Source organism: Mus caroli, unplaced genomic scaffold (genome assembly GCF_978045245.1).
Source record: "Mus caroli unplaced genomic scaffold, Mus_caroli_1 scaffold_4, whole genome shotgun sequence".
Lineage (NCBI taxonomy): Eukaryota > Metazoa > Chordata > Mammalia > Rodentia > Muridae > Mus > Mus caroli.
This window is the reverse complement of record NW_028227259.1, coordinates 126,669,529-126,685,466: the sequence shown is the minus strand read 5'-3', so window position 1 is coordinate 126,685,466 and position 15,938 is coordinate 126,669,529. Positions and strand designations below refer to the sequence as shown.

Sequence of the window (15,938 nt, the reverse complement as noted above, 5' to 3'; positions counted from 1 at the left end):
TTTTTTTGTTTTTTTTTTTTTTTTTTTTTGTTTTTTCGAGACAGGGTTTCTCTGTGTAGCCCTGGCTGTCCTGGAACTCACTCTGTAGACTAGGCTGGTCTCAAACTCACGCCTGCCTCTACCTCCCAAATGCTGGGATTAAAGGCGTGCACCACCACGCCCGGCTGTGCTATCAGTTAATAGCCAATGTTTAAAGCGTTCCATGGTTGTCCTGCACAAATTTTTGTCCCCTATGGCCTTCAGTATATCCTAGTTTTACATTCCAATCTACTTCCAAACCAGAGAACACTTTTGTGTAGGTGCTTGCTTGTTCACACCGCTGTTGAGGCTGCCAAAAAGACCAGTGTGATGAAGATATCTAAACAGGGGCAGGCTCTATCATATAATGAATGTCTAATGCGTATCTGAGCAGGTATAAAATGTCTAGAAATAATAATCCAACAGTGTTCCTCTCTGATCCCCCACAGGTCATAAAGCAGCTGATGAAGAAGGAGTTCACTCTGGAGTTTTCACGGGATAGGAAATCAATGTCCGTCTATTGTACACCAAACAAGCCAAGCCGGACATCCATGAGCAAGATGTTTGTAAAGGCAAGTACTGCGCAGACTGAGGCTTTCCTACCAGGTGGATGGGCAGGGGCAGTTGCTAATCTGAGTCTCACATTCTCAGGGGGCTCCAGAAGGTGTCATCGATAGGTGCACCCACATCCGAGTTGGAAGTACCAAGGTCCCCATGACTCCTGGTGTCAAACAGAAGATTATGTCTGTCATTCGGGAGTGGGGCAGTGGCAGCGACACGCTACGGTGCCTGGCTCTGGCCACTCATGACAACCCACTGAGGAGAGAGGAGATGCACCTGGAAGACTCTGCTAACTTCATCAAATACGAGGTACCTCCACCTCACCCGCACAGCCACTGCCCAGCCTCTGCTGCCAGAGGGGCCACAGGAGTCACCCTGTTTAGATTGCTGCTTCCAACAGAAATAGTTAAGGATTTAGTAAATCTGCTTTCAGAGTAAAATAATCAAGACAAGTTCAGACAAGCCTGTCAAAGCCTAACAGAAACCAAGTTACTAATGGATATTTTAAAAATATTAAGTATTGGTAAAAGGCTGAGAGATTTCATTTCCACTTCTTCCTTAGACCAGAATTTTCTATCGGGGATGGAAGCTACTAAACAGAAGGAACAGCTTTGCTGTGGCACTGACACTGCCAGCCTCTGAGTTTTCATTCTTTAACACTTTGTTCTGTTCCTGTGGTCAATCTCAAATTCCATAATACAGGCCAGACATAGAGACACATGGAAGCAGAATGCTGCTACACTACAGTTTCAGGACTGTAGCTAGGAAAACCTTGTTTGAACCAAGGGCAAGCAGAAAGAGAAAATGACAAACTTAGAGTTGTAGCAAGAATTAGCTGCCAGGACACTCGGTAGGGGTAAGCTGTTTGAACTCATGTGGCTCTCTCACTTTAGACCAATCTGACTTTCGTCGGCTGTGTGGGCATGCTGGATCCTCCCAGGATTGAAGTAGCCTCTTCTGTGAAGCTGTGCCGTCAAGCAGGCATCCGAGTCATCATGATCACTGGAGATAACAAAGGCACAGCTGTGGCCATCTGTCGACGAATTGGCATCTTTGGGCAGGATGAGGATGTGACATCAAAGGCTTTTACAGGGCGAGAGTTTGATGAATTAAGCCCTTCAGCCCAGAGAGATGCCTGCTTAAATGCCCGCTGTTTTGCTCGAGTTGAACCTTCCCACAAGTCTAAGATTGTTGAATTCCTTCAGTCCTTTGATGAGATCACGGCTATGGTAAGATTTTAGATAGACTTACATGACACAAACAACAGTGTATGTATGCCTATAATCCTGGCACTTAGACTGAGGCAAGCCTGTGCTACCTAGTGAGATCTTGTGCCTAAAAACAAAACCAAACGAAAAAGGCATGTTCTTAATCTATAAGCAGTACTTAGTATGATAATGCGTCTGAGGTGTGTAAATGACCACAAATGGCTCTCAGGTTTTCTGTTGAGTGTTGGTGTAAGGCAATATATGCAGATGTCCAGTCTCCTTAGTTCTACCTTTCTGTGCTGTGACTCTTTAAGCTTGCATATTTTTATATTTTCTTGGTAAAGTATTTGACACAGCTACTGCTCTGTCCCGTTTCCTCCTGCATCAGTGCCTCTGCCTAGAGTTGTGCCACATGGGTGGTATCTGAATCAACTGCGCCTTCCCTTTCAGACTGGTGATGGTGTGAATGATGCTCCTGCTCTGAAGAAATCTGAAATCGGGATTGCCATGGGCTCAGGGACTGCAGTGGCTAAGACTGCTTCTGAGATGGTCCTGGCAGATGACAACTTCTCCACCATTGTGGCTGCTGTTGAGGAGGGGCGAGCCATCTACAACAACATGAAGCAGTTCATCCGCTACCTCATCTCATCCAACGTGGGGGAAGTGGTCTGGTGGGTGTCTGACTGAAACTAAACTGTATCTTTCAAGGCTGGGGCCAGGGTGTTGAGCTTTCCCAGATTGCTGCTTCTGTTAGGACAAATTTGGTTGTTGGCTTGAGAGGAGAGAAATCTCATGGGACTTGTCTGCAGCTGACCAGTGGTGCAGAAAATATTCTTAAAATGGTAGTTTAAAATCATAAAAGTCTTGGTCCTCTAATAAAGTTTCATATGAACTTTGACAGATTAGATGTTGTCTGATGCTCCTGGCTTGGGGAGAAAAAGCTATTTCCATAGTTCCAAAACTCACTGACTTTTTTCTCTTCTTCCCTTGAATGGAAACAGTATCTTCCTGACGGCAGCCCTTGGGTTTCCTGAGGCTTTAATTCCTGTCCAGTTACTCTGGGTCAATCTGGTGACGGATGGTCTGCCTGCCACTGCGCTGGGGTTCAATCCTCCAGACCTGGACATCATGAACAAACCCCCCCGGAACCCAAAAGAACCACTGATCAGCGGGTGGCTCTTTTTCCGTTACCTGGCTATTGGCTGTAAGTACAGTTGTTGTTTGTGTGGAAGGATGCTGTGTGCAGTGCAGGTCACCCACTGAAAGCCTCTGTTGAACAAGCATCCTGTTCTTCCTTAGGTTATAGAGAAGCAACAGTTAGACATCAGGCTTTTTATATTTTCCCCTTGCTCAGAGTGACGCAAATACCAAGGCATGCCAGGGCCCTTCCCTGTTGAGAGCTCCAGGCCGAGACTTAAATGGGTTATTACCAACTAGGGGACAAGAAGAGTCCACTAGCAGAGGCTGGTGCCATTCTTTGTCATAGTTGAGTTTAAAGAGCATACAATCTAGAATGGCTGCCAGTTCCTCTGGCTTCACAGTATATCTCGAGGACCAGCTGCCCTTCGGGCAAATAAAAATTTCCATTCCCTGTCTTTTAAACTAGTGCCCTCGTGCACCTCTGTAACTCCAGGTTAGCTGTGTGCTCTGCTGTTGGTTAGGTGGTTATGGCCATGGGTAAACCAGTCTCAGCTTTGTACATTTCCTGAAATTGATAAGGAATGGCCTCTGCCTTAGACCTAACTCTGTTGCTGAGGGGTGGGGGCCAGTACTGTAATGGCAGTTCTTTGAAAGGGTTCTGCTTGGCCATACCTGGAACAGTGCAGTTACCTAGTGTCCAACAAGGTCACCTCTGTTTGCCTATAGACTCAGGTGTGACTTGGTTTCCTCAGTTCCTTGTGTGTTCTGTCTGCTGGGATGGATAGACCTGACCTCCACCTGTTGTCTGAAGCCTATACTTGCTCTTTAGCTCTGGCACCTTGTGCAGGGCCTGCGTGGGCTGGGCTCAGCAGGAGCATTTCCTCACAAACTCTAGAGACGTTGCCTATTTCCTTTTTAGACCAGAAACACCCTGTCTGTAGTCAGCTCCTCTGGCCAGTGTGGTAACCTGCAGCTTTGTTTGTTTCTAGGTTATGTTGGCGCTGCCACCGTGGGTGCTGCTGCATGGTGGTTCATCGCTGCTGACGGCGGTCCAAGAGTCTCCTTCTACCAGCTGGTATTTAGCCACTTTTTTATTTTTTTAACCCCCTGTGTAGTAGAGAGCTGGTATTTAGCCACTTTTTTATTTTTTAACCCCCTGTGTAGTAGAGTGAATTCTTGTAACCCTTGGTCTTTCTGTGGCTTGGGATCATCTTCAAACCTTCAAAACTATTTGGGGTCAGATAGTTGTTTCAGGTAGCTTTAGGACCCAGGGCTTCTGCTGAGCTGTATTCTGTATTGGTGTTGGGCCTTGAACTCGGTCTGGAATTGGCATCTACGTTTGGGAAGTACTCCCGGCTAATGGAATGTTTGGACTTTTGTTGCAGAGTCATTTCCTACAGTGTAAGGAGGACAACCCAGACTTCGATGGAGTGGATTGTGCAATCTTTGAGTCCCCATATCCAATGACAATGGCACTTTCTGTTCTAGTAACCATAGAGATGTGTAATGCCCTCAACAGGTTAGTGAATCTTGTAGGCTACAGTCCTAGGGTTTATGAGAGAATCATGGTTGATAGCTCTTCCCTCACAAAAAATGACATTGTTTTAAGCTATTGTCCCCAGGAAACAGTGGGGGTTGTCCCCATCACGGGTTCCTGATGTGGCAGGGTGTATGAATGGGACCAGCAATCCAGACTATGCCTGTACCCTAAGGAGTGGAGCACAAGAGGTTCCATCTAACCAAGCCACTGATGGACACAAGTTTCCAAATGGCTCTACCTTGGGCCATCACCAGCAGCTTTGAGCTCCCCGCACTTGGGAAAGCAGGCCTTTAGAGTTAGTTAGGTCAGCAGGCAGCAGCAGCACTACCCCTTGCCTGCTTATGTGTCACTGACACACGCCTTTGCCTCTGGTGAGGTCACTTCTCTTCTCACCTGTAGCTTGTCTGAAAACCAGTCCTTGCTGAGGATGCCCCCCTGGGAGAATATCTGGCTCGTGGGCTCCATCTGCTTGTCCATGTCACTTCACTTCTTGATCCTCTACGTGGAACCTTTGCCAGTGAGTCATTATGGACCCCGGGCTGGGTCTGGTGTAGTTCCTTTCAGGCAGGTCCAGAAGCTTGACACAGCCTTCTTTGTCTCAGCTCATTTTCCAGATCACACCGCTGAATCTGACCCAGTGGCTGATGGTGCTGAAAATCTCCTTGCCTGTGATCCTCATGGACGAGACGCTCAAGTTTGTGGCCCGAAACTACCTGGAACAACCCGGTAAAGAGTGTGTGCAGCCTGCCACCAAATCCTCCTGCTCCCTGTCAGCATGCACCGATGGCATTTCCTGGCCGTTTGTGCTGCTCATTATGCCCCTGGTGGTCTGGGTCTACAGCACAGACACTAACTTTAGCGATATGTTCTGGTCTTGACTGACAGCGCTACATACAGAAGATGTTTAACTTAATCAATTAATTTTTTATTGTTTAAAGCAACTGTCTATTTCTGCTGAATTTTCACATGAACATATTGGCTGGTGAAGGAGGTTTCATATCTAGATTTTGTTTTGCTTTTTCTGACTCCAGTGGGACAAGATTTTCCTTTTTTTATACACATAATTAAAGTGTCCATTGACATGTACAGAGAACTAACACTATTTTATGCAGATATTTTTTTGTAGATGAAAAAGCATGTACAGTGTTCTGTTTAATACTCATACTTGTACAAAGATAGTTGAGCCAGCAGACATTGTCAGCAAATTAATTGGCAGCAGACGTAGGAAATGAATGTGTGTGGTTTTTAAAAGAAAAAAACTAAATAGCATGTATTGTGTCTTTTGCATGATTCTCTGGATTTAATTTGGTATCACAGTCTAATTTTTATTCATAAGCCAATTTTTCTGCACTGAGCAGAGTCCTGCTACCTCAGTCAGTATTTTTGGTTTGCCACTTCCTGCACCCTCAGCCTCTGTCACCCCCAGCCCACCCCAGCCTGCTCGGCTTCTTCTGTAGGTCTGATGGTTCTGTTTACATCCGTCTTCACGAGAGGTTTGCCTGTCTCGCTTGTGCAGAAAACATTGCTCCAGATCCAATCGACTGGGTTTCTGTCCCTTCGCCTAGTTTTTAAGGTTATTTATTTAAATGTCTAATGTATTTTATTGTAACAGACATTGTTTTGCCAACATTGCCTATTCAGTGGCACTTCACAATCTAGTTTAAAAGAAAAATAAAACATTTTAAATGGACAGAGAAAAATAACTGTCTTGTTCTTAATGGCCTTGAACTACGTATAATCAGTTCAAATTTCTGAGCTTCTCAGCTTAGAGCCTTAGTTTCCTGTTCTGAGTCCTGTTCTGCCGCATAGTAGGATTTTATTTATAATGTATAGGCACGATCTGTCATGTGATATACATTACTCAAGTTTCTGCTGGCCCGTTGTATGTAGGTTGGTGTAAGGGCAAGTGTGTGTGTATGTGTGTGTATGTTTTGTAAAATCTGTAAATAGCACATGACCAAATGAACATATTGTATAGAAATATTTTTATTTGACTATGGCACTAACCACCACCACCATGACTGATGAACGTTTGCGCATGTTCAAGGTCAGTCTTAACGGCAGTGTGAGTCATTAACAGTCCTAACTGTGGTGTTTTCCTCCAATGCCTTCCAACATCCATCAACTAACGTGAGTATCTTCCCTTTGGGACTGGGGTGCTGTGGCCTGTGTACAGGTGGTGCCAATGATGAGATGGCCCCTGTTGCTAGTGAGCTGCATGGCTCCTGTGTCCACCAGGCAGCCACTCACTACACAGGCTACCCTAGTGTAGACACTGACCAGGACAGCAATTCCTATGAGCTGTGGGAAGGAGGGCCTTGTGACCTGGCTGACTTCAGGCTGAAGAAGCTGTGTCACCTCTAGTACCAAACAGACTGGACACAAACCATGTCACAAGGCTGTGGATTTTCACTGGCTGAGGAAGACTAGGAAAGCCAGCTGACTCCGCATAGGCAGCTTTTGTCACCCTTCTCAACCCTCTGGTGTGCAGAGGCCTGGGGACTACGACCTCCTCCCTGAGTTGCAGGAGAAAGTGCCAGGTTCTGAGGAACCGGGCACTGACCCTTCCTTGGAGGCCTCTGGGTGCTGCAGGGAGCAGTGATTCTCAGGAAGCAGGCAGGTTTTGATGGAGTGGGCCAAACACAAAGGTACAGCTGAGTTAAAGACCAAATCAGAATGATACGTGCTGGGCCCTAACACCATGCTGTTCAGTGCCATCTATGAATGAGTGGGCCCTAAAGGAGATGGTTCTCCTGAGTGCTGTATTGCTTACTGGGACCTGTTCAACCCCAACACATAGACCAGATCACTGCTACCCTGACCAGGGCCACTTGACCCATCCAGCCACAAGCAAGGCTGACAAAACCTTCCCCTGGCCCGCATAGACCAAGGCCAACAGCACAGTCCCAGCCACAGGCCGCCTCCTGCATGTCCTCAGCCCTGCACCCTCAAGAAGGGACAGCATTTATTGTGTCAGCATCATGCTCAACCCACTAGGGCAGTCTAGCCTGGACCCCAGCCTTGAACTTTCCCAGAATAGCCTCTTCAGCAAAGCTGTCTAAAGGTTCCACCCTGCAGCCCACTCAGCAAAATTCAGGTGGTGGCCTCCCTGAAGAGCTAGCAGGGCTACTAAGGCTGGAGAAGGCTAGCCACCTCACAGCACCCTCAAACTAGGGTCTCAGCCCCAACAGTGGCACAGGCCTCAGGAACATCTAAGACGGCAGCATTGACTAGGTGCCTGCAGAGCCTCAGAGCCAAGAAGCACGGTTGCCCTTTGTCATGAGCTACCAAACTCCATTAGGATCGACCCCTGCAATTGGGAAGCCTTCAAAGCAGAGCTGAGCCTGTAGCCCAGGACTAGCTGCCATAGAGAATGGGGAGGGACAGGAAGGCCTTCCCTCCCCTGGTGCCATGCCACTCACTGCTCCACCTGCCTCACCCTCTGCATGGCTCTCAGCCCTGTACCTGACATGCCTTCTAGTTTCTGCCTCCTGGAGCTTTGGTAGGAGGCGGCCCATGGCAGTCACCAAGCCACTGCTTCTAGATGTGCCTGATCAGCAAGCACTCGGGACACTCAGTCAGAAATGCTGGTTTTGCATCTAGACCAAATGCAGTGTTCTTTCTGTCTGTCCCTGTTGTTGTGTCTTAACATTGCTCTACGTTTCGAAAAGCTGATTTCCTCTCTCTTTCCTTTTCAGCAATACTGGAGTAACCGCTTCCTAAACCATTTGCAGAAATGTAAGGGTGTTCGGGTGCGTGCATGTGCGTTGTTAGCAACACATCTACCAGCCCTCTGCATGACTGAGGTTGGGGAAAAGAAAAATAGAAACAGTCCCCAACTCACTGTGTGATGTGGAGGAAATGTGTATTACCAGTGGGGTTTTAGCTGTTCAATCAAAATAATAACAAATGTACAATTTAGCATAACGAATCAGAGAGCCTCTCCAGAGAAGTTGGTTTCTTTGCTGCAGGAAGGTTGTGAAGCCTTACCCAAGAACAGAAGCCATCAGCCAAGTCTCCACATTTCTCTGCAAAATGTCATAGCCTCTCTAACTGTATGATAATTGTAATGCATGCCTTCAGTTGTAAGTGGCCAGACTGCTCTACAGTGACATTGAAACATGCTTTCTAATTGGCCCTGTACAGTTTGCTTATTTATAAATTCATTTAAAACACTACAGCTACTGAATGGTTACAACATAGGCCTCCAGTCCTAACTTCAGTTGTTTTTTAGGTGTGCAGCCAGCTGTTCCACACTGTATTATTGTAACTTATTTAATGAAGTCAGAAGCAGTAGACAGATGTTGGTGCAATACAAGTATTGTGTGCATTTATCGTAATAAAGTGCTCAGCGTCAGTTCAATTCCTCACAGCTTCTCACAGCGCATGTTTGACTGTAGTCTGTAAATAGAGGTCAGTTTCTGTGCTGGTAACAGGTATTGCACAGACATGATTTCAGGTAAATAAATCTATTCTACGATAAACCCTCAGCAGAGCTGTGGCTGATTTACAGGAGGGTGGGGACGGGCACTGAGGCCTCCCTGGGAGACTAGTTTTGTAGTTAACCTGGAGGGAGGCAGAACGCATGTCACAGTGACCTTCAGCAGAAATCAGGCCTTTTCAGCTCAGACTAGTGTGACTGTGCGGTGGCCTTCTGTTTAAGACAGGAGACAGATAAAGTAGACCTGAAAGGATCCTGAATTCTCCCTTAAACTGCTATTCTGGCCTTACTTGCCAGAGATAATCTCTGAATGAGTCCTGTCAGCTCCTGAAATAGAACAGCTTTTTGACAACATCCAGGGCCAAGATGGCTCAGCAGGTAAAGGCCTTTCCCATAAGATGAGTCTGGAGTCCTGGGCTTGCCTCCCAGAACCCATGGGAGAACCAACTCCATCCACAAACTTGTCTCCTGCCCCCACTGAGAATAAACAACTGGAGTTATTCCTAACATTTCAGAATGACAGGATCACGGTCACCAACACTTCAGCTCATACTCAACGGAGACATTTCTCAGAATAAAGACCAGGCTGGCCTGGAACTCTGCCTCTGCCTCCCAAATGCTGCGAGGTGTATGTATGCATCACAGCCGCCCAGCACAGACAACCTGTTCTTAGCAGCCTTTAGTAACGTCTAAGACCAGATGTCAACACAATTCTTTTAATCTAATAGCCTTGTTTTGCGTGGACATGAAGTATGCCAAGCAGGTAGTCTGAAGGCCACTTGAGCCCTTGTGCTTGGCAGAAACACTTCTATATCCTTAGGCCCAATCTAGTGCAAATGGATCAAAAGGTTTTAATGTCTACACTTTGGGAAAGTCGTGAGTGCAGGATGCTGTCCTGTGTAAGCTGTGTGTTTTCCATGGCTGGTGGGAGCCCAGTGCCCCCTGGAGAACAACTGGGTGTCACCTAAGTCCAAAGCCCTTCATGACCCAGCAGGTCCACTATAGGCCTCACAAGGCTACAGCAAAGTTTGCCGTAGAGAAGCAGAGCTGTCGAGTGTGTAGCTGTAGGAAGCCTCGGTGCATGAAGCAGGAGTCAGCATTGAGGGTCAGTACAGACCCAGCACCCATGACACAGCACTAGGCCCTGACCAGTGGGTGTGCTAGTCAAGGCCTCACCATGGAGCCTCTCACATCCTTGTCTTTTTAAATACAAGAAGGAAACTTGGCCTTTCTTGGCACGACCTGAAACTGACGGAAGAAGACAACAATCCTAGCCAGAAGATAGGTGGTTAGAATCTCTAACTGCATTCCAGAGTCAAGTAAACAGATTTCTTGTAACACTAGCAGAGAAGTACCCTATAATGGCATTATAGGGATATGTAATATTGCCACTCTGGAGGGGGTTCTTTATCCCCAAACTCCACTTTTTTAAAGTCTCATACCGTGGTCTAAATCTCAAACGCTGTTCCTGCCTCCCAAGTGCTGGAATTAAAGGCCTGCATCATGCCTAGCTTCAGATCTATTTTTAAGGGCCCATACCCAACACGTTGCAGTTCCCAGATATGTCCAGACAAGAAGAATCCATTTTAGTTTTTTAGGTAGACCCTCATGGCCCAGGCAAGCTGTGGCCCAAACTCAGTATATAGCTGAACCTGCCCTTCAACTGTTCCTGCTGCCTCCACCTCCCAAGTGGGCCCACCATGCCTGGCTTCCCACTACACTATTGGCTTACAAAAACTGGAAATAATTGGCTGCTACCAATAAACAAGATCTAGAGCAGCGGTTCTCAATCTTTCTGATGCTGTGACGCTTTATCGTAGTTGCTCGTGTGGTGACACACAACCAAAAAATTGTTACTGTTGTTCATAAACCGATTTTCCTAGTGTTATAAACTGTAACAAATATCTGATATGCAGGACAGTCTTAAAAGACTCCTGTCAAGGGCTGGTGAGATGGCTCAGTGGGTAAGGGCACCCGACTGCTCTTCCGAAGGTCCAGAGTTCAAATCCCAGCAACCACATGGTGGCTCACAACCATCCGTAACAAGATCTGACTCCCTTTTCTGGAGTGTCTGAAGACAGCTACAGTGTACTTACATATAATAAATAAATAAATCTTAAAAAAAAAAAAAGACTCCTGTCAAAGAGTCATTCAACACCCCTAAAAGGGTCAAAGTCTACAGGATGGGAACCCATTGATCTATAATGTCCAAACCATGGAAAAAGACAAGACTGGAAAAGTAATCGAGAAGTGAATGATGTGCATTCTGCCTAAAATAGCTCAGTACAGAAGGCTGGTTCCGCCTTTCTGGAGTCGTGTGTGCTGCACAAGATCCACCAGCTTCTACCTCCTGAGTGCTGGAATTAACAGCATACATCACCACTGCCTGGCCAAAGTCCCCCCACCCCCTTTTAAATCTCTTTTAAAGGAGACAAAAATCAATTCCTTGTCTCAAAGGTTGTAAGCAAAGGACTCCAAGATACAGGCAGCAGATTACAAAGGCCGAGGGGTTAGGATGTGAGAACCATCAAGTCACGAATTGAGTGGGCATGGATGCGTTCTGGCTTAGCTCCAACCACTAGGGCAGATGAGCACCGGCAGGTTCCTGACAGAATGTCCACCCAGCAGCAGGGATCACGCATGCTCCCATCCAGGCTTCCTGAGACCACTTTCCAAATGGTATGGGGCATAGCAAGAGACACGACCAAGACAAGTGCAAATAATCACAGGCTGGCACTGGCAGGAACAGGTTAAAAGGGCACAGCAAGCGCTGCATAGCTCAGACTCACCAGCAGTGGTGAAGGTTGGCACCCCTCCCAAGGGACGCTGGACAGTGTGGGCAGGGAAGGCCACAAAACACACACCAGGCAGGTGCTACTTCAGCCAGGCAAGCACCTTTGGTCCCTTAGAATGCTTCACACCTCAGGCCAAGGCCAGGAAAACATCTGACAAAACTCCAGAGAACTACTGTTGAGTACCCCAAAACCTCAAGATAGTCCAAAATCTGAAGTGTGTGAAAAAAAAAAAAAAAAAAAATGGTGGCCACAGAAATCCCGGACTTGGTGATGGGCTGGCATTAGGGACAGAGCAGCTAGTTGAGAAGACACTAGCAAGAATTAGCAGGAACCATGGACAGCTAGATGCAGGCAAGAGCATCAAGCACTCCCTTGTCACTTCACCCTTGTGAGTTAGAAAGATGTATCCTTTGATCAGCAGAGAATATTCCAGAACTGGCAAAAGACCATGACCTGTAACTGGAAGAATAACTTCCATACAGGATTCCAAACAACACAGTGCAGAGATACGGTAAACTGCAGAACACAGAAAAGCTTTCACAGCTGAGGGGGGGGGCGGGGGTGTGTGTGAGGAATCCTTTTCAGGAATGACAGTGAAGCCACCAGAGGGGACTTTCAGCAACCTGGAAAGACTGCACAAAATTAAAGAACTGAGGTGACAAGGTATTTCAGACAGACCATAATAGCTCAGTTGGGACAATAGGTGGACTTGAGGTGACCTGAGACCTCTGTCATCCAGGACAAGGAGACAACAGTTCATTTCCAGCTTGGACATCTGTGTTGCTGTCCCAGAGGAGCCACTGAGAGAACAGAAGCAGCAGTGGCCATGGATGCAGCAGCAGGGTAGACCTAGGAGGACCTGAGCCAGAGGTTTCCATGTGATGTGTTCACTGAACTCTGTGATGTCCCTCTAGGACCAACACGTCCCTCTGCTCACTGTTTCTATGAAAAGCCCCACCCCCACCCCAGCATTGGCTCCTCAATGAGCACCTGTGCTCTGGACGGGAATAGAGAGCATCAGCGCTTGCTTGGAGCCCCACCATTGTGGAGAACGACTGACCCTGAAAATTAGTAGCAATTATAAAACATGAAGGTGGAAATGTCCCCAAATGCTTGATCTATAACCCTGTATGGCTTGACTTTAATCCTCCTTTTCTATGTACAGATGCCAGAGTTTAAAATGAGGGTTGGTGGCCAGTTACAGTGGCACAAGCTTTTAATCCCAGCCTCCGGGGGACAGAGACAGGAAGATCTCTGGCTCTGAGGGCAGCCTGGTGATCTATGTGGCAAGTTCCAGGACAGCCAGGGATATGTAGGAAGACCCTGTCTCAAATAAATAAACAAACAAACAAACAAACAAACAGGAGGATCTCTGGCGCTGAGGGCAGCCTGGTTCCAGGACAGCCAAGGCTATGTAGGAAGACCCTGTCTCAAATAAATAAATAAATAAAACGACACAGCTGAGAATCTGAATACGGCTGCTCCCAGAGTCACAGACATAAGATACCCAAGTGTGCATCCCAGGCTGACCTCAAATTTGCCATGTAGCTGAGGATGACCCTGAACTTCTATTTCTAAAACCCTATTTCTACCTCCCAAATGCTGAGAATTCCAGGCCTCTCACCTACTAACTACAGCTTTATTTAAAGAATAAGCACTGTCTGGATGGTGGTGGAACCTTTAGTCCCAACCCTTGGGAGGCAGAGGCAGGTAGATCTCTGTGAGTTTGAGGCCAGCCTGGTCTACATAGTCTACATATGAGATCTTAGCTCCAAAAATAAATTGAGAGAAAGAAACCACTGTGCAACCCTGGGAAGTGGTAGCCCTGAACTCACTGGGAGGGTCCTCCATGGCTTTGAGCTTGGAGGTAGCAGGCCCAATCTGCCCTCTAATGGCACGAGGGGTAATGCCCATCCTTGCTCTCTCTGGTTCCCACTCAAGTCCTGAGGCAAAACCCTGCTGTCTGCGAGCTCACAGAGGCAGCCCTTTGTGCTGAGGGGTTGGTATGAGTTGTTGTAAAACTCAGGTTCTGCAGGCCTTGAGTCTGGCTAAAGGTAGCAGCAAGGAGATCTGAGCCTTCCCCAAAGCAGGCCTGGCCTACAGATAGAGGTCAATCGTGTCCATGGGAGGCTCAAGCCCAAAGGACCAGCCACATGCTCTAGCCTAGGTCCCCAGGGATGTGCTGACAGTCAGAACAGAGGGTCATAGGCATGGAAAACGGAAGGCCCTGGCAGAGACCAGAAAGGACGGAGGAGCCTCACATACCCTCCTCCACAGAAACATATCCAGGAGTCACCCCTCAGCCTTTAGGCAAGGTGGTCTGACTTTAGCACCACCTTAGGGGAATGAATTCTTCCAAGGCAGAGCTGGGCACAAAGAAGTATCTTCCTGGGCTGGTGAGATGGCTCAGTGGGTAAGAGCACCCGACTGCTCTTCCAAAGGTCCAGAGTTCAAATCCCAGCAACCACATGGTGGCTCACAACCATCCGTAACGAGATCTGGCGCCCTCTTCTGGAGTGTCTGAAGACAGCTACAGTGTACTTACATATAATAAATAAATAAATCTTTAAAAAAAAAAAAAAAAAAGAAGTATCTTCCTGCGACCTCAGGCCTGAGAAGACAGTCACCACCAGCTCCCAGCACCAGTGAGGAATGGCTGCCACTTCAAACAGGGTCCTCACTCATAACCCCAACCTAAAGCTTAAGAACAAGTACGTGGGGCTGGAGAGATGGCTCAGTGGGTAAGAGCACCCGACTGCTCTTCCGAAGGTCCAGAGTTCAAATCCCAGCAACCACATGGTGGCTCACAACCATCTGTAACGAGATCTGACCGCCCTCTTCTGGATTGTCTGAAGACAGCTACAATGTACTTATATGTAATAAATAAATCGAAAAAAAAAAAAAAAAGAATGAGTACATATAGGGAGATGGGACAACTGGAATAGGACACAAAGGGGACTGGTCCAGCCTGGGCTACCATATTCTTATAGAGCGGACATCTGGCCAGCCCGCTGGAAAGTTCCAAGAAGGATCACTCCACACTCGGCAACAGGCTGCTAGGGATTTACCCAAAGAAGGGAAAGCTGGGAGCTTAGAGAAGCCGCCAGAGGGCTGTTTATAAAGACAGGCTCTAAAGATCTAAGCTGTGGGAGAACCGGTCTCAAGACGCCACCACCCTGTCCAGACTGGCTGGCAGCCTGAGTGCAGCCAGGCCGAGCATGACAACTGTTCAGAAGACAAAGCCAGGGCCTTGAGGGTGAGAGGTGTCTTGGCTTGGAGGAGCCACAGCATGTGACCTCAGGGGTGAGCTGGTGCCATCCCAGAGGCCCACACATTAAATGCCTGGTAAACCCTAAGCCAAGGCAGGTTGGAGTGTCCTGGGACAGCAAGGGTTCTAGTCTGTCACCTGAGAGTGACTGCCAACATCCACGATGACCTCATGGCATATACCAGCCCACAAGAATGTGGCTGCCTCCTGTCCTGGGGCAAGTGACATCACAGACTAGGCTGCAGACAAGCATCCAGCAACAGCCCAAGGGGCTCTGCACACCACCTAACAAATGTAGCCAGGGGACAGAGCAGCCCAAGAGACCCAGGTCCAGCAGAGCCTGGATTTTCATTCCATTCTGTGTGCTAGGCACAGATGGTTCATTTCAGACTGTGTTAATGGTTTAGCTGGGGGAATCACAAGTTATCTCTATACATTTAAGGGTAAAAATATCCAAGAACTTTTCACTGCTTTTCACAGCACTTTCCTAGGCCTAGGCCTCGATGTGTAACAGCTGCCCACAGTACTGAAGCGTTCCCAGCTGCAGCTCTTCCTGGCCCCGTGAGAGGACTGTGACTCCCAGGTGCCTGGGATGAGCAGAACCAATGTATCACCCGTCCTGTGACTGGGTGCTCTCCTCTAGTGTAACACTCTCAAAGTGCACTCAAAGTGGTTCCAGTTCTGTGGCCCGACCATCCCATGTACACACTCTTAACTGGAAGCCTGGGTTGTTCCTACCTCTTGTCAACGGTGAACACAGGTGTCCAGTCCCTGTCTGAGCTTTTATTCCTTTGGGTATCTACCCCAAAATTGGAATGGGGGGGGGGTCCATCAGAGTGTTGATATTTTGGGTCCACCAGACTTTTCCACACGGCCACGCCTTTTCCATCCTACTGATACTGTTACTTAGCAACCACCGTTTCCTACTGATGGCTATATGGGAGGCAATCTGTAAAGTTCTGGATTC

General features: G+C 47.7%; 1 protein-coding gene across 2 annotated transcripts in view; it reads left to right on the top strand.

Moving 5' to 3' along the window:
- Positions 1-8,837, top strand: part of Atp2a2 (ATPase sarcoplasmic/endoplasmic reticulum Ca2+ transporting 2) — a 48,254-nt gene extending 39,417 nt beyond the window's left edge. The window contains exons 12-21 of one of the 2 annotated variants that reach the window (XM_085837131.1): positions 468-590; positions 670-888; positions 1,473-1,808; positions 2,238-2,458; positions 2,789-2,991; positions 3,917-4,002; positions 4,313-4,446; positions 4,867-4,984; positions 5,070-6,597; positions 8,166-8,837. In XM_085837131.1, the coding sequence (XP_085693257.1) occupies positions 468-590; positions 670-888; positions 1,473-1,808; positions 2,238-2,458; positions 2,789-2,991; positions 3,917-4,002; positions 4,313-4,446; positions 4,867-4,984; positions 5,070-5,345 (1,716 nt within the window). In that variant the 3' untranslated portion in view covers positions 5,346-6,597; positions 8,166-8,837. The remainder of the gene's footprint in view (positions 1-467; positions 591-669; positions 889-1,472; positions 1,809-2,237; positions 2,459-2,788; positions 2,992-3,916; positions 4,003-4,312; positions 4,447-4,866; positions 4,985-5,069; positions 6,598-8,165) is intronic. The other variant, XM_029477834.2, reaches the window with a different exon arrangement.
- The last annotated feature ends 7,101 nt before the right edge of the window (positions 8,838-15,938 follow it).